Source organism: Delphinapterus leucas, chromosome 5 (assembly GCF_059928025.1).
Source record: "Delphinapterus leucas isolate spDelLeu-1000000601 "Yukka" chromosome 5, BTC_Dleu_Yukka2, whole genome shotgun sequence".
In the NCBI taxonomy this organism is placed as follows: domain Eukaryota; kingdom Metazoa; phylum Chordata; class Mammalia; order Artiodactyla; family Monodontidae; genus Delphinapterus; species Delphinapterus leucas.
In genome coordinates this window covers 37,297,076-37,320,598 of record NC_143133.1, presented here as the reverse complement: position 1 = coordinate 37,320,598, position 23,523 = coordinate 37,297,076, and the positions used below count along the sequence as shown (strand labels likewise).

Sequence of the window (23,523 nt, the reverse complement as noted above, 5' to 3'; positions counted from 1 at the left end):
CTAACAAAGAAATGACAAAGAGAAAACTTCTGACAGATTTTTCTCAGTCTACTTAGCACTTACACAAGCATTTACAGAATTTTCCTCCATTTCCTAAGTGGCTTGAAATACAGGTGCTAATCTAGTTCCCACGTTTTTATATGTAGTTCATCTACTTTCAATAAGAGATTAAGAAAATAAGTAACTACAACTGTAGCTCAAAGAACACTATCAATAAGCCAATCAACGTACCTAAAATTATTAACATTTTTGTTTCTAATCAAATGTTAAACTTTATGGAAAGTTCAAATGAAATTTTCCGGAGATGCATTTTCCATTTCAGACCACTAGGGACCAACGAGTGTCTTCCATTCCCAAATCAGTAACTTCGCGGTTAAGAGAATGAACGTTGCAAACACTGGCAATGTACTCCCTTCTCCCGAACAGAACCAAATTCATTATCTGTGAAACAGCTGAGAAGATGCAAACACTGTACAGAGAAAAAATGATGATCAAATGAAATTTTTAAAAGATGAAAGTAATTCAAATGGTATAACTCTTTAATCATCATCTACTCTGAAAAACTTCCCACTTTCCCTTTCCCCAAGACAGAGTTATTAAACATTAAAACTGAAAAACAATACTAAGACCATGGTTTTCTACCTCAGGGGTGGGAGAAACTACAATACCACACTGCCACAGAAAATAAAGCCTGCCTAATACAATTTACTGTTGCTGATCACAGCAGCGTATTGCTAAGTCAGGCATAATGCTGAAATTAGGATCAGTGAGCCAGGCCAAAATATCTATACAAGAATATCATTTACAGAGAGTTAGCTTATGATGCAGTAAGAATGGTGAAATGAAACAGCATTTTCTACTTATATCTGGTATTATTAATTCTGGTCAGAGAGAACTATTTAAAATATTTACAACACTCCTTCACAGCAAAATATTGGAAGAGAATTGGAATGAAATAATACAAAGCTCTGAAACAAGCTAACTGATAGAAACCTTAACAGACATGTTCTACTGCTTTTCAGATTCTTACGCTAAAATGGATGGCTCTTTCTAGAGTAACAAATTATGCTAAACTTATATAGTATTTTTACACATAGCTCAAGTTCCCAACTCCTTCCGAAAGAGTACTGTTAATTAGCATTGCAAACTTCTAGGAGAATATGGCAATGATTCAATTAAATCGGCTAACACATCGAACACAGAAATTTGCTCTCCTTCCTCCCACACACAAAATGTAATATAATAATTCTAAAACAGCGAGCTGGAGAACAAAAGCTGTACACCTGAAATGCATACTTGTCAAATCCTTTCATATAAAAATGCACTTTTTTATAAGAAGAAAATTTTTGGCTTCTAAATCGAACTTTAAGAAAGAGGACATTTAAAAATGATTTACAATATTAGATATAAAGAACAAATAGTAATGTTTAAATAGTTTGCTATTAAAACTAAATTCATTACTCTTGAGGTTAAATAAAGCTTTGTATGCTAAAGTATGTCATTGTATTTGTTCAGACAGTCTAGCGGGTCTTTGTTTGTGTTTATTGGAAATGCCTTCCAAATACTAGGCCCCAAATCAGAGCTTCCCAAATAGAATCTGCAGAGAAAAAAACACTGATTCCAAAAAGAAGACTGTGCAAACAATACATAGTTCCAAGATAAATAAATCTACCCAAACCAACTAAACTGTTCTTCCAGGTTGATCAGAGACTCCTGCCTCATAAAATATATCTCTCAGAAAACTCAAGATGTCCACATGTCAGACTTACAATTAAAATGATCTTCAGAACTAAAAAATTTCATCAGTCCAAACGCAATGAACAATTTATCTAGTCTTGTGAATAGATACGAAGAATCTTTGAAGATGCAAAATATCTTCACTTCATCCTACAAAATCTGACCTGACTCCTCCTCCATTTACCAAAGGCTACCCACCCACCCAATCCACCCCTTCCACTGCCCTTACTGGACTCTATGTTATTTGCCTAATACGGCAAACCCTGTAAGCAAAAAGAAGAGTTTACTGAATCTCTTTCCTTGAGGTCCCTCACTGACGTTTCTTTGGGCCCACAGCACGGGGGTATGGGCCGATCTGCATGGCTGGCTCTACACACGTATCATGAAGCTTTTACAATTGACCACACAAACACAATACCACAATGTAGGTCAACTTGTGCACTAAGATGCCAACGTGAAACTTATATAGAAGTAAACTACAGACATAAATCTAAAAGGGTAGAATTCCACTCAGTGATCCTAAAATTATTTCAAGGAATCAATCTCCAAGAATGCATCATGAAATCAGAAGAGCCCAGTTAAGCTTTAAGACCGGGGGTTGGGGGGGGGGGTGAAGAAAGAAAGAAAATGAAAGACTTTAGAAGAGGCAGCAAAGGTTTCACCAATCATTATATCATTGAGAGGGCTCAAACTACAGATGAAGTTAGAATACAGAAGATTGTAGAAAGGGCATTTAAAATTATTAACTGATCAAAAATTTGTAGTTGTCATTTAAAAAAATACAACTTAGCAATTCAGTTCAGAAAGAAGAATATCCCCAGAAACATACACATCTGTTTAATATTACAAGCCAACTGTCAACATCCTAAGTGAAGTTTTAATTTAATATTTTTTCTTTCTTGATGTTTTACCTTTAATCAATGCCTCATGAGAGTATCAGCTTTCTATAAGAAACTGTTAAATATAAAGAAATGTTATTGTAGCATGTTTATAAAATCATAGTTCGAGAACTTTTTATTTTTCCAAAGCCTGACCACAACTTAATTATCTGCAGGACATTCCAGGCTCACAATTGCAAGCTCCAGTTCCCAAGCAATTTTAAACAATATCTACTGTACAGGACAGAGGGTACACAACAGACCGCAACATGGTTATATTTCCAAAAGTCAGCATTAGGCCCTTTAGACATGGTTTTTATTTTCATTAAACAATATTTGTTTCCTCACTAATCATTAAATGGTTTTCATCACTATTCCCTGTTTTCCTTTCACATGTCAGTTGTTAGCATCAGTGTTTGTGTTCATAATAAATAAAAAAGTGACCCACCCAGTTATTTAAAAACGAACACACACGATGTCTGATTCAACGAGTGTTAGAGATTCCACGACAAACTCACACCCTGAATACTGTTCTATTTTAATCTAGACTTTAATGGAGGAACAAACTGTACAATACTCCTTTAAATCAGATTTAAGCTTTGTGCCTGCTTATGTTATTGTGGGCACGTAGATCTAATCAGTGGTTCAAGACACATACTTGGGAAAATGCAAAAGGAAGAAGAAAAGACAGCAAGTTCATATTCCTGACCATAATGGAGAGGAATTGAAAATATTGCCAATTCCTACAGATGGATGAAAAAAGTAGCCTGATTAAAAGTAACATGCCAGAAACTGACCAAAATGCGGGGGAGCAACTGACAGAGCATTCCAGAACTTTAAGAATGATTCTGAGGAAGAAAATCTTAAAAAAAAAAAAAAAAAAAAAAGGAGAAGAGAAAGCTGTATGCTGTGAGGTTATTAAGAACAATTTTAAAATATATGAAGTATGGAAGAAACAAAGAAAAGTGCATCAAAGTCAGAGGTAAAATTAATAGCCAGTAGAAAAAATAATCCAGAAAATCTTCAGGAAGTCAGACACTTAAACTGTTACACTGGAATCACCAGAGTTTTCAGAAGAATAAATTATTTAAGTCCAAACAAACTAATTTTGGATTTCAGATTAACTGGCCAGTGGATATGTAAGCTCAGAGAGACAGACAGATGCACAAATGCAGGGCACATGCATTTATTGGTTTCCATGTTTATTTATCAAACACTTTATAACATTTCCTATGTGCCAAGCACTTTCAAAGCGCTTTGCTCATTTAATCCTCCAAAATTAGGTACTACCTAATTCCCATCCTATAGATCAGGAAATGAAGTTAAGTAATTTGCCCACAAGTCACACACCAGTAGGTAGTAAAGCCCAGAGTCCATGCTCTTAATTAACCACCATGCCACCAACCTCCCAGGTGACACTGCCTTTATCAAGATGAGACGAGGTCTATTATCTGGAGGGACCCAGATGCCTGCCTAACTCCTCCACAGCCTCCTTCTCCTTCTCCTCTACCAGCCTCTCAAATGTTGCCATTCCCCATTCCCAGGCCCTCTTTTCTTCTCATTTGAAATTCCCCTTGGGTAACCTCACTCCTTCCTCAAGGCTTCAACCTATACTCCAATGTCTCCCTGTCTATGTCTCTGGCTCAGAAACCTTTCCTGAGGTCCACTTCTGTATCTACCACGGCCTGATAAACATGAATCCCTTGGGTGGGTGTTCAACAGGCACCTCAAATAACCACAAAGATGAACTCATCTTGAACTGAACCAGACTCATCTAGTCACCCACAACTGAAACCTTGAATTCATCTAGAACAATTGATTTTCATCTCCTACATCTAACAAGTCCCAAATCCTGTCAATATATCTTAAATCTGCCCTCTGTCTCTATGGTCCCTGGCTCAGTGCACGGGGTCTTCACTCAGACGTCATTTACTGCAACAGTCAATGGATCCTCCTCCTCACCGCCAGTCCTTCTCACCTCCACTAGGTTTACCAATGGCCAGCAGAATGATCTTTCTAAAATCCATACCTGATCCTGCCAGTCCCCTGCTGAAAACGTTTTATGGTTCACCATGGCTTTGAGGATAATGCCCTTCCTTCCCCAATCTAGGGAAATCCCTTCTACTCGTCAAGGCTTAGCTCTCCTGTGCAGCCCTCCCTGCTTCGAGCCCCTCCCACTGAGCTCTTCACGTCTACCTCTGTGTCCACATATACGTGGATAACAGCACTTACTACAACATGCTTTAACTATCTGCCTGTTACTCTGTCTTTTCACTAGACTATGAGTTTCTCCTGGTCAGGGATATTGCCTCACTCACGTTTGTACACCCAATACCTAGTTGCGTGCCTGGCATACTCTATCCAGAGTGTTCAATGAAGAATGAGTGAGCGAGTGACTGAGTGAGGGACTGAGTGAAGAATTCATTCGCAGAGATACCCTCAGTCCAAAGCAATATCAATAATCTGTCTAAGGCAGAATGAAGAAGCACAATTTTGAGTGTAACGTACATCTGTTGTTGGCCACCCACATCCACTGCCCTCCTCCTGGGAACAGCTCCCCCAATTTCCTTTGGAAATCATTCCTTCCCTATTCTCAGCCATGTGTGACACTGCTCTATTTGCAGAGCTGGGTCCTAAGCAGACCTCTGGAGATGGGTTTAAGGAGAGGCATCTGCCTCAGTTCCAAGATGCTGGTGGGTACTCTGAGGAAAGCACCTCTCTCTTCCTCTGGATGGGGTAGTATGGCAAGTAAGGTCTGCACGTGCTGCAGCTCTACAGCTACCATGAAGCAGAGCTTGGAGGTACCTTAAGGGAGATGCTAACACCACGAAGGCAGATCACAGGGAGTGAGAAAAAAGGCTTTTGGTGACACTGTTTTGTCCCCTGAGTCCAGCCGTGCTGGAGGTTAAGTCCTATTACTAGACTTTTCAGTGACATAAATCAATAAATTCCCTTAATCATTTAAGCTAATTTACATTGGGTCTCTGTAACTTGTAAGACTACTGATACAGCAAGTTAGTGTTTTGTGGGAAGAAAATCAAGCTACTCATTTGAAGAATTGCACAGAAAAAGGAAACAAAACAAGGAGAGGGTGAGAGTAGACCACAAGTTAAATCCGACAGGCAACAGGTAAAAAAGGTTAACAGGATACTCCAAAACACAAATGAGAAGGAGATTCAAGATGCCTTCCTTTCCAGACAGCATTAATCAGGCCTTTATAGGGGTCTTCTATGGTACATTTAAGAAAAGAATAAAGTTTTATAAAGAGCTAGAAAAAGAAATTAAAAAAACAACTAACCCTTCTTTCTGAAAAGGCCTTTATGAGAAAAAGAAAGGGCTTTGGGATAATTTAATCTGGAGAAAGCAAATCCTAGAGGCAATTTAACTTGTTGAAGGGTTATTTATAAGGAGGTGACTAAACAGCTGTTCTCCAATTTCACAGGGAAAAGAATCAGAGGAAATTGATTTATATTTCAGCATGAAGCTGAAGGCAGGCACAAGGAAGAAGTGCTCGAGGGAGAACTGTTAATGATGAAAAAAAGCTAAATGAGAAACTGGATTTTTATGGCTTTTAGAAGTTGGAAAATCACCCATGTTGATTCTTTTAGCTTTGGGTCAAACTAGTAAACAAATATTTGAGAACGCCTTCTATTTATTTAGTCACATACCATGTACTGAATCGCCACTATGGACCAGGCGCGGGGCTGGGCACTGGGAAGGGAAACATGAGTAAGACGTGGTGACTGTCCTGTGTAACGACTGCAGCACTAGCTACCAAAGCCAGTGAGGGAAATAATGTAAAAAACATCAAATCACTCTCGCCCTTTCCTTTTCCATCCCCCATGCTCAAAGATAAATAATATAGTTTGGAAGACAACAGCACTTGGAAAGCTAAGCAACAATGCAATCATTAAATAACAACATGTGAGTGCCTATCTCTTTGCTAGATGGGATACTGCTTGATTCATAAATCACTGAATAAAGCCAAGCAGATCTTCAAAAAGTAAGAATAATAACACCACCAAACAATAATGCAAAGGCTGTCATAAGCCACACATAGTTGCTGGCTTAATGAGTAATACAGACAGCAAGTGCTTTGAATTCAGAAGAGATTAAACTTCTACCCTTTAAGGATGGGTAGAATTTAAGTGAAGGGGAGCGAGCTGTCCAGGCAAGAGAAATAGCAAGAGCCAAACAAGGAGACAAGAAAGCAGAGGAGTTTGTGAAAAGTACAGCTTGGTTAAAGCTGGTAGGATGATCCAGGGAAGTGTGGGATGCAACACTGGAAAAGTGGGTAGGGCTACCTTTATAAAGACCTTTGAAGACCTGCCAAATAACAGAATTCACTGTGTGAGGAATGGGCAGTACTGAACATTTCTGAGCACAGGAACATAAGGAAAGCCGCATTTTCGGCACAGTGCCTTGGCTCTGAGCGGGGGGCAGGGGCGGGGAGTGCTCAGTGCTGTTCCATCAACTCAGGCTCAAGATGGTGAGGGATGAGCACACATGGTAGCAGTGGGCCGGATGAGAAAGAGAGGAAGCACAAGGCACAGATTAATTTCACAAATACGTGCTGAATGCTGCATTTCATCTGTGCTGTGATGGGGAGTGGGACACAGTCCCTGTTCTCTTGGGCCTGAGAACTCACTGGACAGGGGAGGCCGCAAAAGGGAAACTGAGACAAGTGCAGAAATGGCGGTCAGCGTGGCTGAGTGGCCGGAATCAATTCTGATTCTCAGAATTGTATTTACATGAGCTGAACAAAATCAAATAGTCAAAATACAAACAGAAAAACCAATTCTCCCAAAATATCACCTGACGTGTATCATGGGAGATGCTGATTTTACTGCCAGTTGAGTCATGGAAAAGTATAGAAGCAAATATGCGTGTACTGACTGAATTGTACCAAGCAATGAATACAAAAAAGACTTTATAAAAGAGAGAAGGTCCTTTTTAGGACTGAAATGTTTCCAGATTTCATCCTTTGACATAACTGAGATATATTCACAGATTTCTCACTTACCTATAGATAAGTATTTAGACGCCTTCAGAAGATTCATCACCTTTCCTTAATATCTCTCTTTTTTTTCTTCCTTCCCTTAATTTAATTTTGATTTAACTTCCTCTTGTCACTGCTTGCTTGCAAATCACGGCCTCTATGTCTGGAGTCAATTAGGGCTATAAAGTACCCCACCACGCCTTCATCTGGGGACCCATTTATATATATTTTCTTATTTCAAGAGGTAGAGCTAAAAGCCCGTAACTCCAAAAGTTTCCAATCAACCATCACATTCTATTCTTTGGAAAAGTATGCTTCTCTCCGCAGTTAAGAAGACAACATCAAACTATATTTTGCAAGAATATTTCCTCTCCACCTGTAAAAAGATGAATTGTGCTTTGGAAATTCATTTGCAGAAAATGGCTTGAGTGTGTGTAATACATGCTTAATAGCAATAACATTAAAAAAATCTTTCTACCATTTAAAATTAAATGTAATTTCCTTATTACTTTAATGGAATCCTTTGGAGTTGAAGTATTTAACTAGTCCCTTTCACATCAAGTATTCATTATATAATTCCCTTTTAATATTAGGTATATTAGGTATGTAAACCATCCACTGACAGAATAAAAACACACATTTTCACTGAAACAAAAACAGGAGAAAGACAAGGCAGCCTGATTCAGAATCTGATAATGGGTTACAGATTCCATTCCAGTTCAGATTTATAGTCAAAATGCCACAAGGCCATTTACCACCTCTAATCCTTCAGGTCATATTTGGAAGAAAAGTATGAACTGCCACATCACTAAGAGAAAATCTGTTTGAGCCTAAAATTCTTGACATTATCCCATTGTAAAGTTGAGAGAGAGACAGAGAGAAACATATCGCCTTTAAAAGCCACCTTAAATAAAAAGGCAAAGATGAAATGTCCAAAGTTCTATCCACGGGGAGGAATTCCCTTTGTCACTATCTTTCAGGGTCACCCCTGAGTGGGGCTACAGTACAATCCTGTCTATTGATGGCTGGTACCAGCCTACTGGCTAAAGCCATCCTAACCCATGGCTAAACCCATCCTAACCCATCCTAACCCTGACATACACAGGTAAAAAATTCTAGGGCTGGTGGGAAGACACGTAATCTAAGTAATAGATTGTGAATGCAAAACCTTTACCCAGTTCCCAAACCAACTCCTGCCTCTTCCAGCCCGCCAGTCTCCTGCTGGAGCCTCGAACTGGCTGCACCCAATCAGAAGCCAGAGAACAAGGACACCCAGTCACGCGCTCCATAAAGATCGGCCTGCTGACGCAGCAGCAGAGTGGAAAGGATAGAGAGCAGATCTGTAGGGGCCGAGGGGTAATACCTGGCACACCCCATTACCTACTTTTCACACTCCTTCCAGTTAAACTCAGCTTTCCTCAGATTTTACCATCCTGTGCTTTCCCACTCCTAGAGCCTTCGTCATGTGTTCAGTCCTGCATCTCCTCTCTCCATTCCACATGTGGAAAATCTGGGAGGCCCACCTAAATGTCACCTCTTCCATGAAGCCTCCCCTCAACCTTACCCCGAAGTAATCTCTCTGCTATCTAAATTATCAAAGTTCCTCTTGTGAAAACTTCTATAATTACGAGTATGTCTTATGAGTTTACTTATCACTACCTGACACAAGTATTTTTGAATCTGTTCACTTGTTTACTGTAAGTTTCCCATTAGAATATACTCTCCATGAAAGCAGAGATTTTGGTCTGTCTTACCTTTGCTCTATCCCCAGGGTGAAAAACAGTACATAGCATATAGCAGATGCTCAATAAATATTTGTTGAATGAATGAATGCCTTCTTCTAGATTGTTAGCATATTAATGACCAAAATGAAAGTCTCATTCATCTTTCCAGCCCAAAGAGCAATCTAAGTGCCTTCCTTATACTTATGGGCAGATACTCAAAAAATATAAGCAGATAATAAAGTAGTCGCCATTTAATGAGTTTATCTAATGTACCAGATACAATGCTGGCAGCTACATGAAATACCTCATTCAGTCCTCACAACAACCCTAAAGGGTAGTATGGCAGAGCTGTGCCTTCAGGATGACGGCCCTCATTCCCCCAACATCCAGAAGAATCGCCTGCTGATGGCTCACAGCTGAGTCTCTCTCAGGCACTGTCCTCAGCAGAAGGAAGCTATGTCACCCAACTCAAAGGCCTTTCCCTGGTGAAGCCCTCTTCTGATGACTGACCAATGTTTTTAAAGGCCTGGCCCCTTGCCTCACCTGAGCAACTCTGAAAAATCATCTCAGCTCGAGTTCTCCATGGGACTGACTGTTGAATGAACAAATAAATAACAAACTAGTGTCCCAATGACAGAAAAGGGAATTATACTTTTTCAGATGGATATAATGTATAAATTGGGTCTCCTTCCTTCTCAATGATTTTACTAACTAAAACTACAACCCTTTTTCCATTTTCCCAAAAACATACCTCAACACTACCTCTAAAAAATACACAGTTACTAGTAATTGTTGGCTAAAAAAAGAGTTTGATTTGGAGGCAGCTGTATTTCCCCAAAAGCTAGTCAGGCATTTTCAAATACCTGTGATTTATGTAGCAAAATATGCCCCTAAAGACAGTAGATGATATGACAACATGCCAAGGAGAAAATCACCAGAGATCTGACCTGTGCCATACAAAGTGAAGTCCAGCTCCAAAGTCCCAGGACAGCACTCAGCATGCACATACCCCTGCATCCACAGAACCTGAAGAGGTGGCAGGCGATCCCAGGAATACGGCACAAGCTCATCAATGTTACATCATCTTGGGCAGGACACCTTGGCTTCTTTATGAGTAAAGGAACCTAACTTGCAAGGATAGTCAACCAAATTACAAAGCTTTTAGCAGAGTGCCAGGTAGAGTAGGTGCTCTACGAGTGGTAGCTATTATTATCATTTATTATTTTTTAGAATGACAACCAGAAAGCTAAGACATCAATGAAGCACTTGTGGATGATTTTCTTGTACAGGTTAAGAAAGTCTGAATTGAAAATCCAGCTGAGTTACAGGAAAATTACTCCCTTTACAAAAGATTTACCACAGACTTCCTTTAAAGAGGGGCCCCCTCCATTGTACATTTAATATATAATTAGATACTGCTTATTCATGACATTTTTCCAATCAAAAGATATTCTTTTCCATTCCTCCCACAGCAAATAAAAACTCATCTGCCTAGAGTTTTACTTATTCTGTTTTGTTTCTCATTTCAAGAGTAATATGTGTTCATTAGAGAAATTCAGGAAGATAGAAGCAGAAAAATAAATCACCCATAGTCTCATCAGACAGATATAGCCATTGTTAGCATTTTACATACACTAAAATGTAGGCCGGAACCCACTGGCCTAGTCAGCCAGTTTCCTTCTAATCACTATGTCCATGCCTAGAGTTTTTGATTTTGTATACATAGTTTTAATTGTAACTGGTTTTGGTAGTATTTTTTAATATGAGCAATTCTTCTCATGTCATGACAAACTCTTCACTATGCCATATTTACCTAATAATTTCTTGTACTTGGGAATAATGCTATAGTGTCTCTATGTAAAGTACTTGTGATAGCTGCTATCATCAAAATCAACACCATTATTAAGATTACTGCTGCTAATTTTTAAACTCAGAAAGACCTCCCACTTCTAGAAGATAGGTCAATATTTCATATACATTTTCATTTTCTTCAGTTTTGCTTTTACAATTAAATCTTTAGTCCATGTAAAAATTTACTTTAATGTATGTACAGTAAAAGACAAGGACCTAAAAAAAAAAAAAAAGCCTTTTTTTCCAAAGTGCTAACCAATTATCCCAAAATCGCTGAATAAACCTTCTTTTTCTTACTGATTTACAATACCTCCCTAAACAAGAGTTACACACACATACACACCTGGCCTAACAGGCTTCACTGATTGATCCATATATGCATATATTATTTTTTGGGTTCAAAATGTTTTAATATTTGGTAAGGCTAGTACACCCACCCCAACACACACCCTTCCACTTTTCTTCAAAAATTAATTAGCTATTTTCACTCATCTTCTTTTCTAGATAAATTTCAGAACTACTTTCTGCTGGAATTTGGAATAAAGCTGCACTAAATCTACAAATTAATTTAGGAATAACTGATGTCTTCCTAACACTTCTTCCCTTCCACATACACAATATGTGTTTCTATTTATTCAAGTTTTCTATATCTCTCTACAAAACTGAGAAGTTTTCTTCAAATGGGGTATTTACATTTCTTATTAAGGTTATTTCTAGAAATGCTTTTTGTTACTACTGTAAATGATTTCATTAGATTTTAAGTGGTCATTAATTAGATTTGGATGGCCACTGATTTTTGTACACTTATTTTGTACAAAAGCTCAGGAGGCCTTCTATAATCTGCAGACCATAAAGTACCTCTCCAAGTTTGTTTCACGCCACTGACAAAGAAGAACCCACTGGCCTAGTCAGCCAGTTTCCTTACCGTCACTGAAATACATCCTGCTCAGGCTCGCCACCTACCCAATTTTACTTGCTCTTCAAGGCTCTGCTCCCACGTAAAAGTTTTCCTGACTAGCCTGCTCCCAGTTATCACCTACCCCTGTCTATTCTCCTCCAGCACTGAAATAAGTTCTCATACATTTAACACTTTCCCCAAAGTTAGGAATAATTTTCTTTTTATCAAATTAGGGCATCCAATTTTTCATATTTGAGAAAAGATTCAACAGAAAACAAGTAAAGTGAATTTATATACATTTTGCCTTTTATCTTAAGAGATTATAAATCGGAAACAAATTTGGTAAAAAATGTACTGTTTGTTTAAAATAGTGATAAACTGAAAGCAGCCTAAATATCTTTCAATAGAGGTTCAGGTGAATAAGTTATGTAATTTTTTTTTTTTTTTTAGGTAAGAGATTTTTATTCTGTAATATTATTTTTAATGGTTATGCAGCCAAATAAATTGATGACAAGAACAATACGTATTGACATAGAAAAATGTCCACAATATGTTATTAAGTGAAAAAACCAAGACAAGACAAAAAAAAAAAAAGAGGGGCTAGAAAACAGCACTGTAGAAAAATTGTTTTTGTTTAATAGGAAAAATGTCTGAAAAAACATATACGAAAATTAAAACAGTGGCTATTTCTGGCAAGTAGTGAACTTCACTTTCTTTTTTATTCTGTTTAATGAGCACTTACTGTTTTTATAATCAGATTTTAAAATTAGTCAACTTCAAAAACATGCCCCACTGATAACAGCCCATTATAAGAGTACATAATCACTATTAAATCAAATATACTTGTGGAAACATACCAAACAACAACTTTGAAAAACAAAATCATTTTTTTTATCTAGGTGAAAAATTCTGAGTACATAGGATCTCGGGGGAAGTATCATAAGGCGCTGCAGCAGTTACTACTGCAAAAAGCATTTTAAAATATATTCTGAGACTTTCAGAAAAAAAGAGTACTGAATCATGGAACCACCCTGTTGAAAAGGTCCTTAAACGATTATCTAGTCAAAGCTCCTCATTAAACAAGAAAAATGAAAAAAACAAAAAGCAAACGAAAAACAAAAATAGAGGTTAGGTGAGTTCTCCAAGATCATACAGTTAATTATTGGCATAGTCCAAAAGTATTTATAATTCAAAACTTATGCTTTTTAATTCCTTTCTCAATTTCTCCCAGTCAAGATATGCTGCAGTCTGTCATTTCTACTTAGACTATAAAAGACAAATGTTGATTTTACTATGGTTTTCTTATCATCTGTCCAAAAAGTGAACAGGAATGTATACAATACTGTGAAATGAAAAGACTCACTTCTCTTGGTTAAATATAGCTTCTGAGCTCCATAAGAAAGTTTTGACAATTAGGCATTATGTTAGACTGTAACAAGTAGAAGGCAAATTCTAGTATTTACAGACTTTGAGAACCTGAAAGTCAGGAAGAAAAAAGTACTACCGAGCTTAAAATTACAACTGTGCCGCAAACTTTTCATATGTGAGTTATATGATATATGAGTTCATTCAACACATCATACTTTTCACTTCTCTGGTTTATTCACTTTCTCTTAGAGGGTTCGGAAGGGGCCTCTTTTTAAGTCAATTTTAAACTTAATATGTTTTAAGCACAAGTTTTTCGTAACACAAGCCATAATTAACCATTGTAAACGTCACTGATACTTTGCCCACCAGAGGGAGCCCATATAGATTTTCACATAACAAGAAACCTCAAACATCAAGTTTGTATGAATTCTAGAATCATATTATTCATAATATGATCAATATTGTAAAATCACTTGATAATATTATATTTCTATCCCCCAAATAGAGAAAAATTAATTGAGATCAGGTATGTAAAGCCCTCAACAGAGTTACTGACCTATAGCAGAAGCTCAAAAATAACTGACTTTCCAAAATTTAGATCCTCCTGAGTATTAGTTATGGCACTCAAAGAAAATAATCTGGTATTCTAACTTGTACACAAGTTGGTGTGAGCTCAGTTGATATCTGCCCTGACAGATGGTTCTATCCTTGGTATGTTGACAAACCTGGTTCTCAAGCCTGCAAGATAGTATCAGACCATGGACAGGAAGAGTTCATTAAAAATGTCATCCTTAGAGGACCTGTTTTGGCAGCCCTATCCTTAGTAGGTGATACACTGAACTACTGGCTACCTGCCAACTAGAAACTGAGAAAAGAGGGAACTCTTTGACCCATTCCAGACTTTTCTTGGAATGAAGGAGAAAGTCAATTGACTATCCCTGAGAACCATGCTTCTACAGTATGTGATACAATCATTACCACGAAGATGACTTCCTTTCAAGAATAAAGAATGCACAATTGAGAATAAAAGTCTATATAAGAACCTGGTATCTAAATGGCCCTACTCAGTATCCCCATCTGCAGTCTGGTGTGGTTGACTTGCCTTGTAGCTCTCACCATAATAAGGCCCAGCCCAGTGTTCGCTGGATTTGTGAGGTGGTTGGCTGGGTATATGAACTATGTGTCTATTTTAAAGACTCAATCATCTCCAAGATCTAAATACGACAAACCTAGAGGAACCCACTGGGTTCCAGCTATGCTCTCCAATCCAGATTTACCAAGAAGCACTGCCACTGGGGAGTTACCCACCACTTGTTGTCTTAATAAAACTCTAATGTCTGTTGGGCCCCGTGAATCTATTCTCCACTGTTTAGAACTGAGAAAGGGAAGGCATGATTAACTGGCATCCTACTCAAACTTTGAAAAAAATGTTATTGTGATATCTACCACCACGAAACTTGCCAAGTAGAAAGCTGGGAATTATTCTACCTCTCCCTCTTTCTACCCCCACCAATGGCTACATTTTTTAAAAATCCACCTCCTAAATATCTACTTCATCCATTCACTCCTCTGTCACTAGCTCATCAGCTCTCACCTGGATTACTGCAACAGCCTTCCAATTAGCTCCTCTATGTCAGTCGTGTTACACTCCAAACCCATCTGCAATATTGCTGATTATTTTAAAAGACAAGTATGAACTTTTCAGGCCTCTGCTCACATAGCTTAGAGCATAAAGTCCAAACTCCTCAGCACTGCTGACAATGCTCTCACCCAAGGTCTGGTCAACTTTTCCTCTAAAGAGCCAAATAGGAAATACTTCAGACTCTGCCAGCCTTTGCCAGCTACAACTCTACCACTATAGCACAAAAGCATCCATAGCCTACATGGAAACAAATGACCGTGGTCTCATTCCACTGAAACCTCATTTACAAAAATTGGCAGCGGCTGGATTTGGCCTATGGGCCAAGGTTGGCTGACCCCTGCTCTAACCTAATCCAGCACAGCCTCATCTCCTGCCTCTCTGCCCCTCACCCAGGCCTCCTCCAGAAAAGGGCTCCAATCACTCCAGCCTTGCCTCTGCTCCCCCCATCACCCTGCTGTTGTACACCGGTGCCTTTGCTAACACTCCTCCCTCTGCCAGGAATGCGATTTAACTCCCTTCCTTTGTCTGGTAGAATGGTTCTCATCCTTCAAGGTCCAGTTTGATTTTCTACCAATTCTCCCTCAAGGAGCTTTAGTTATCCTTTATTTCTATTTTCAAAGAGCCGAGACATATGTCTCATAGTTTTTTGTGTCCTCACAATGACTGACACCTATCAAGAGTCCAGTGCTTACAGGAGATGGAATAAATCAATTAGTATTGAATAAATATAATTTCAAAAGCTATAGTCTTCATAAATCCTGGAAAATTTCAGAGTGCAGTCCATACAAAGGGCTCACCATTTATACCATGGAAAGTCACTAGCACTGAGTTCTGCTTACAGTACACACTCGGTTATTATGATCCATAAAAATACAGCACCATGAAGTTAAGAGAAGACTTGGAGAACATTAATGGAGTGAGAAACTGTGTCTCTCTCAGCCCTATGGCTGGTTCCAAAGGGGCTCCTCAAGGAGAAGGGGGAATGGCAGTAGAGGGGCAAGCTGGCTAATGAACCTCTCTCTTCCCAGCACCCTCATCCCAGCCTTAGCAAAAGCTGCTCCTTATTTCATTTGCAAAAAGAACTCTCCATTAACTTTTTTTTAAATCTACATGATTCAACAGACCTATGTTCTGTTTGAATCCTACATCCTAAACCTACACTGTTTCCTGATCTATTCCTGTCTTGTGTGGGCCTGTCTCCAGCTTCTCACTGACCCTTGGCACCTGTTGCCTGATACTGTTTCTTTGAACCATGCTCCCTCAACTGAAACCCAGTTTAAGTAGAATTATACTCAATCCTTGGATAAAGTCTATTTCCAGCTACTATGGATAATAATCCAGGTGGTCCCAGCTTAACCTTTGGCTCCAAACATTGGCACACAAGTTCAACACTACAACTCAGAAGAAAATCGAGGAGGACCTGGGGAATCAATGCTGAGCATTACGGTTGTCACTCCTACCTGAGTCGTTGTATTATTTATGGGTCTGCTTCTCCACTTGACTATAAACTCTTTGATGCAGGAACTAAATCTTACTAATAAAATAAAAGCTACTATTTATTCAAGGTTTATTCCAGATACTGGATTAAGTGTACATATATACTGTATAATATTAAGGAATCATGTTAGGATCACACATTTCTAGAATTGGAAGGAGGCTTGGACAGAGATCAACCAGCTCCAAAATTAAAAGCAAAGTGACACAGTAGATAACACTCATTCTTTAATTCAAGAAACATTTACTGAGAACCTATCCTGCACTATTCTAGAACCTAAAGAGCCTTTGTTTTCATGAAGTATATAGTCTAGTGGATAAACAACAAGTCAATGGATACATATGTTAGATAATGACAGGAATAAAGCGGAGTAAAGAACAGAAAATGGATGGTACTTTATACAGGGCAGTGGAGGAAGGGCTCACTGAAACAATGAATGAGCAGAGGCCTAAAGATCAAACCACATGGAATCGGGGAGAAAAGTGTTCCAGGTCGAGGTAACAACAAGCGCAAAGGTCCTGAGGTAGGAATGTGCCTGGTGCATGTGAGGAAAGCAAGGAGGCTAGGGCAGCTGGAGTAGAGTAAGAGGAAGGTGAGAGGAGGGGAGCTCGAGGAAGGTAGCAGGGACCAGACCATCTGGCTTTGGGTTGCTGTAAGAAGTCTGAATTTAAGCCAGGAACTAAAGATAATTAACTCATAAAAAAAATAAAAGTAAATGACACTTAGCTTTCACAAAAGCAATGTATAATAAACAAAGAAAAATTCATCTGCATGCCTAATCTGAAAATAGAATTCCCAACAACACAGAGTCGCTGTTTATGTTATAAACGAGACATCTTTGTTTTACAAGAACTCGCTACAGTTATAGTCTAAGCTGTCGGCTTTACCAATGTGGACACTGAGGTGCAGAAAGATTAGGTGGTCTGTCCACTTCATGGCTCAACTTGGTCTAGAACACAGGTTCCCTGATGTTCTGTTCACTGGCTCCTGTTGCCCCTGCATACTCAGTTTGGCTACTTAGAGGGGTCTCAGTTTACTGTGTATTGCTTCTCCTGGACTCTGTAACCTTTATAAATTGTAAGAAAATGAAAGAGCTGCTCCTATGAGGCACCTCCAGACACATTCCCACACCAAAGCCTGTCATACAAACTCCCACAATTCTAGTTTTTTATTCCCCACAGAGTTGAAGACCACCAGGCAGGTAAAGTGAAGACAGGTCAGGCACTGTGCTAGGGAATAGAAGGAACATTTTTGTCAGTTTTGCCTGCCCAGCATCCCTTACTCCCTAGTGTCAGACACAGCACTCCCTTTTCCAAGGTTCTGGTGGGGCAGCAATCACAGCACCCAACCCACCTATTGGAGTGGACATCTGACCTGGCCATGTGAAGAACCTTATCCCTCTGAGGCCATAACAAGGGCTCAGGACCCAAGCAGAACCAACTAGAGTCCTTTCCTGGGGTTTTATGGATAAGACCTGGAGAAAGAAGCTCCTTCCTGTGTTTCCCAGTTTTACCAGCCAACACATTCCTATTTTGCTCAGGTTAGTTTAAACTAGGTTACCCTTACTAGCAATCAAAAGAATTCACACTCATGCAAGCACTTGCACACCTTTCCTCATTTCATCTGCATAACCACCTTATAAGGTTGCTATTATTCACTCTATTTTAGGAGTGAGGAAACTGAGGTTAAGTAACTTGTCCAAGTTCATGCAGTAAGTAAAAGGCGTTCAAATTCAGGTCTTTATGCTCCAAATCTTATTCAGTATGCAATTATGAATTCAGTATTAACTCAGGAAGAAGAAACTCGACTGAAGAATTTTTGGTTTAAAATTATAGTGGAAATGTATGTATGGGGCAGGGTGGGAAATAAGCAACATTAAACTGGAGTCAAAGGACCTGCCTTCTTCCTCTGGCTCTGTCCTGTGACCTCATCTATTATGACTCTGGGCAAGACATTTCACTTACCTGAGTGTTAGTTTTCCCACCTATAAAATGAAAAGACTGAACAACATGAACTTAAGATCCTTTTAAGTACTAAAAGAAAAAAGTCCATGGTTCTGCTTCAGGCATACAGACTCTATTTTTACTATATGTTATGTAGGATATCAGCAAATTTCAACTTGAATGTCAGGTCCAACAATAGGTAATGGTTGCCTGGGGCACAAAGTTCCAAAGAATTCTGAGCAACACAGATGTACTGGGACATTAACACTGGCTTCTATGGTCCCAGGGAGGGAGAAAGAGGAATAGCTGCATGCTTGCCACACATATGCCATCGCTGATAGCTTCACCTTGACAGAGGAGTGTCACTGCCTCCACTATCGATGCTATTAGTACCTACACAGAATTTTCAGATTCCCTCATGAACTTACTTGGTTCCCCTTTGCAAGTAAAGAATGAAAGTACAAGAAAGCAAAGTGGTGTAGGGAATAAAGTTTTGTGCCACTGATGAAAATACATCTAAATGGCCTACACAGAGTTAGCGTAGGAGTGAAGGGGAACAATAATCATTATGGCTCTTTACGATATACACAAAGTCTCATAAGATCCTAATAATCAGCTTACCAGTCAAGTAGGGTATTATCATGCCCATTTTATAGAAAAGGGAAATGAGACTCGGCTAACAGGACTTACCCAAGTCACCCACATCTAAGTAGCAGAACCCAGATTGGAATCTAAGTCTTCTAAATCCAAGACCCAGTTTCTACTCCCAAGGTCCCCATTAATCCCACAGCCCAAATGAGTTAACTAATCAAGCTCCCAATGCAAAGTGGCATAGTTATCACTGTTAGGAGTTGTTCAGCTACGAAAAGTTCCTGCCCACCCCCAAATATGAAATGCCATTACTAATTTGTTTGTAATTTAACGGGTAGACACGCATTGAGTATAAATAAACTGAGCATAAAGTTACCCATCTCCACACCTTTGTGCATACTCTTCTCTTAGCCTGAGATGCCCTTCTCCACCCTATGTGCACTGGAACCAACTACTCTTCTTTCAAGATTTGTTTCAGGCATCATCGCCTCTGTAAAGCCTTTCTTGTCCCTGACGCATAACTGAACACTCTCCTTTGTGTTCTACACAACGTCTTCAAGCTGTTGTGGCACTTCTTTTGGTAATATGTCTGTCTCTCCCACCATTCCTTTTAAATCGCGTTATTCTAACACAATGCTGGTCAGAAGGCAGGCGCTTAGTATATGCTTATTGATGGACTGAATATATTCATCTGGACCAATTTCCCTTCCGAGGCTTGAATATCCTCTGCAAACTGCCATTCACTAATTCATGCATACATGTATTAAAAAATATCTGAGTGTCTACAAAGTACCAGGCACTGCACTGTGTATCAAACAGAAGTGGGTTTACCATGAAGTTTGAGCGTCAGGGCCCCTCCCCTGCACCCCCCCAAAGCTCTGAACCTTTTTTTTTTGTGACTTTGTATTTTTATTTCTTAAAGAGGACAGACAGAACTGTATAAGCTTCAAGCTCCACAAAAACTAGATCCACCCTTGGTGCCAAGGATCCAAAAGTGAACCTGGCAAACTTTCTCTCTCCCCTTACAGAGTTTCCTGTGTAGTGGGGAAGGAGACAACCATTTGTTCATTCATTGATCCAACAAACATTTACTAAGCAATGCTATGAGTCAGGCTTCGGGGATTCTGAAGTGAAGCCAACACTGTTACTGCCTTGAAGGAGTAGGTCCCTGCTCTCCCGAACGAAAGCCTGCTGTGTTCAGGAAACAGAAAGTGGTTTAGATGGCTGTAATAGAGAGTGTTTGTGAAAGATTATCCTAAACCAGTCTCAAGACAGACCGGTCCCTGGCACGAACCCTAAGCTATTGCAGGAGGCAAGGAGAAGGGCCAGGTCGGCCGAATGCGATCTTGGATCTCAGTGCGGGGCAGGGGAGGGGAGGGGGCTGAGACAAGTAAACAGAAGAGATAAATACACTGTGACTGTAGTCAGTGCTGCGACAGGAAAGCAAAGGACGGTGGAGGAAGCTTCGCCTGCGTTCAGGTCTGCAGTGACGGCAAGCTCATTACCTCACAAAGCAGCCCATGTACGTTGCAGACATAGCTCCGAGCTCCCCAACATGCGTCCCCATTCCTCGACCTAAGGCTGTTCCTTTCCAAAGACAGCCGTCGACTCTCTGGGACCAACTCTCCTGACCGCCCTTGACACCACCTTCTCCAGGCGCTTCCCTCACCCACTGCTTACGGGACAGAGTCCGGTTTGGGGTCTGGGGTCCCTGCCGCGGGTCCGCCCCCCCTCTCCAGCCCGCCGTTTCCATAGCAACCAGCTCACCACTTCGCGCGCCCGGCTGGAGAAGTCGCCCTTAGGCCGGGGGCTCCGGCGGAACAGCTCGTCGCGGCTGCCCTCGACCCCGCCGCCCACCGCCACTCCCAGCGCTTTGTTGCGCGTCTTCACGGTCTTGACGCTGGCCCGGAACAGCAGTGTGATGTCCACCGCCATGGCGACCCACACCCACGGCCCCCACCAGGGCCGCCCACGTCAGCAGCCGGCGACCGCGGCGCGAACTGGGCAGCTGGAGGACCGTTCCGTTTCCGCACGCCTCCGCTCACCAACGGCGACACGAGAAGAAAGGTTCCGGCCCGCCCGGGGCTACGGCGGCGAGAGGAGAAAGGTTCCGGTCTCCGCCGGCGCGCGTGCCCATCCCCTCGGCGACCCGGACCCAGCGACGCTCACATCTGCGCCCGTTTCTCCTCCCGGCAAACTTTGGCTGACTTAGCCGCGCGGGGAGGTCCCGGAGTCCCGAGCCCTTGCGAGCTCGCTTAGGGCGTGTAGGCCCCGGGACCGAGGGGGATCAGGAAGCCGGAAGGCTGGCTCCATTCTCTTGGCTCCCTGTTGCGCGGGTTGCGAGGTGACAGGAAGCGACCCAACCTGACCCAGACCTCATGAACCCACCTTGTGCGGGACCGAAGCACGTGGGCGGTGACCACCTGGGTTCAGTAAGTGCTAGGGCAGAGCAGGTCTGCACGGCAGAGAGCTAGAGGCCAGAGGCCTTTCTTTTCCAACCGTCACCCACCTGATCTGTAAAATGAAGCCAGCACCTTCCTCAGCGAGATAACACGTGCAAAGTGTTTTGGCCGTTGCTTGGCTCCTAGAGACCAATGAAAGTTAGTTACCGTTGTTAATAATAACATTATTGTTAACATTCTTGTTATTAATTATGGTGGGGAAAGCTCCATAGAGAAGGCATCACACTGTAGAGAAGGCAGATTTGAAGAACGACTAGGAATTTATCAGATCGAGACAAGGACGGAAGAGTTTCACTGGTTTCTGTTCTTCCTCATGTATGGTTTTTAAATATACCATCTTAAGTCATAGTTATTTAAGTCGACTGAAAGTTAGCCAGTGAATTCTTTCTACATTTTGGTTCGAGGTTCAGATCTAATTCAAGATCTTTGATTTCATCATTTGTTTTCTTTTTTTCTAAAGAGGATGCACAACTAGAATATGTATTAAAATGTGGTTGTCAAAGAGTGGTAGGCAAAATAAAAAATGATTTTCATAGCAAGATGTTATTTATCTTTTCACTCTTATTCTCTCATAAGGTGTGCACAATTGGGTTTCCCAGAGGCTGGGTGACTTGTGATATTGCAAAACACTGAATGCAAAACAGCTGTCTTCTATTAGGTCAAACTTCAAAAAGATTTGCAAAAATGTAAAACAGTGCCATTCTCACTAAGTTGTTTTGGAAATGCTTTTTTTTTTCACAAAAATATACCACTTATGTTAATATGTAATGGGTTTATCTTTACTTTTAACTGAATGAATATTTAAAATTTTTGTTTCAATTTCTAATACAGTAAATATCCATAGCTAAAACCCATATAAACGAAAGCTGTTTTAGGGCCCTCAGTAATTTTTAAGAGTGTAAAGGAGTTCTGAGACCAAAAGTTTGACACCGCTGTGTTAAATATGTTTATCAGAAATAGATGTTAAGAAACTACATAGGTACCTGGAAGGAAGAAGGAAAATGGTATTTAAAACCCACACTGTAGCCACTTCAGCCTTCCCTTATGAGGAAGATAAATTTTCATACAGCTTTCTTCCACCAACAGAGTAAGGGAGAGAGAATAAGACAGAAATTACTAAATCTCTGCCAACGATTCTGCCTTGCGTAAGTGGCCCTTTGTCTTATGGAGACATTAATGAGTCTTTGGCGTATGCGAAGATAAGTCTGGGGCAGAGTAGGAGAGTTAAATCACCCTGCATAATAAAATGAACGGGACTGAATTGAGGGTAAGAGGGAGGAACCAGAACCCAGGGAAGGGGCCAGGAAAGGCGATAGTAGCTCACTGGGTGGGGTTTCTGAGTGGGAGGGGGCTGAGCTACACCAAAGCTTCAGTGAGTAGTGTGTTTGGTGCGGTTGGGTTTTTTGAGTAAAAAGTTTGGGAGAAAGGTCTAAATCTTCTGTCTGCCTCTACAGAGAGCAAAGAAGATTATGGAGATGAGACCCATGTGAGCTCAAAACATCAGGCTCTAAAACCACAAGTGACCACAAACACCTAAAACTCCTAGAAAAGTTACAAAGATCTTGAGGAGGCCCTTGGATGTCCCACAGACCATGGGATATGAGCTGTTGCATTTTTATTATTTTGTTTTACTCTTCTAACCTCAAAGAGCAAGGTCACTTCAGTTGACCATGGACTAACGGGAAACCCCATAAAGCTGAGAGGGGATGTGGATAAAAAGGAAGAACAGAAGCATGGTGGGAGTGTGTTACAAACTTCCAAGTTTGAAGTGGTACATAAACTACATTTCATTAGTAACAATGTTTCATTCATTAGGCTAGGCTCTCTACTCTTGAAAAACAGTAGGGCATATTGGAATTACGGAATAGAGTTCCCTGTAATAGCACCCTCCTTACAATCAGGATAGATGTAGGCAGCTTAGAATCATTTGGGGAG

At 40.4% G+C, this 23,523-nt stretch overlaps 1 protein-coding gene across 2 annotated transcripts in view; it reads right to left on the bottom strand.

Annotated features, from left to right (window-relative positions):
• The window catches only part of STX18 (syntaxin 18), a 120,097-nt gene extending 98,927 nt beyond the window's left edge, over positions 1–21,170 (bottom strand). The window contains exon 1 of one of the 2 annotated variants that reach the window (XR_002643655.3): positions 20,894–21,170. Coding sequence is in view for 1 of the 2 variants with exons in the window: in XM_022567018.3 (XP_022422726.1) it covers positions 20,894–21,061 (168 nt within the window). In the remaining variant the exon portion in view is untranslated. The remainder of the gene's footprint in view (positions 1–20,893) is intronic. The other variant, XM_022567018.3, reaches the window with a different exon arrangement.
• Between the last annotated feature and the right edge of the window lie 2,353 nt (positions 21,171–23,523).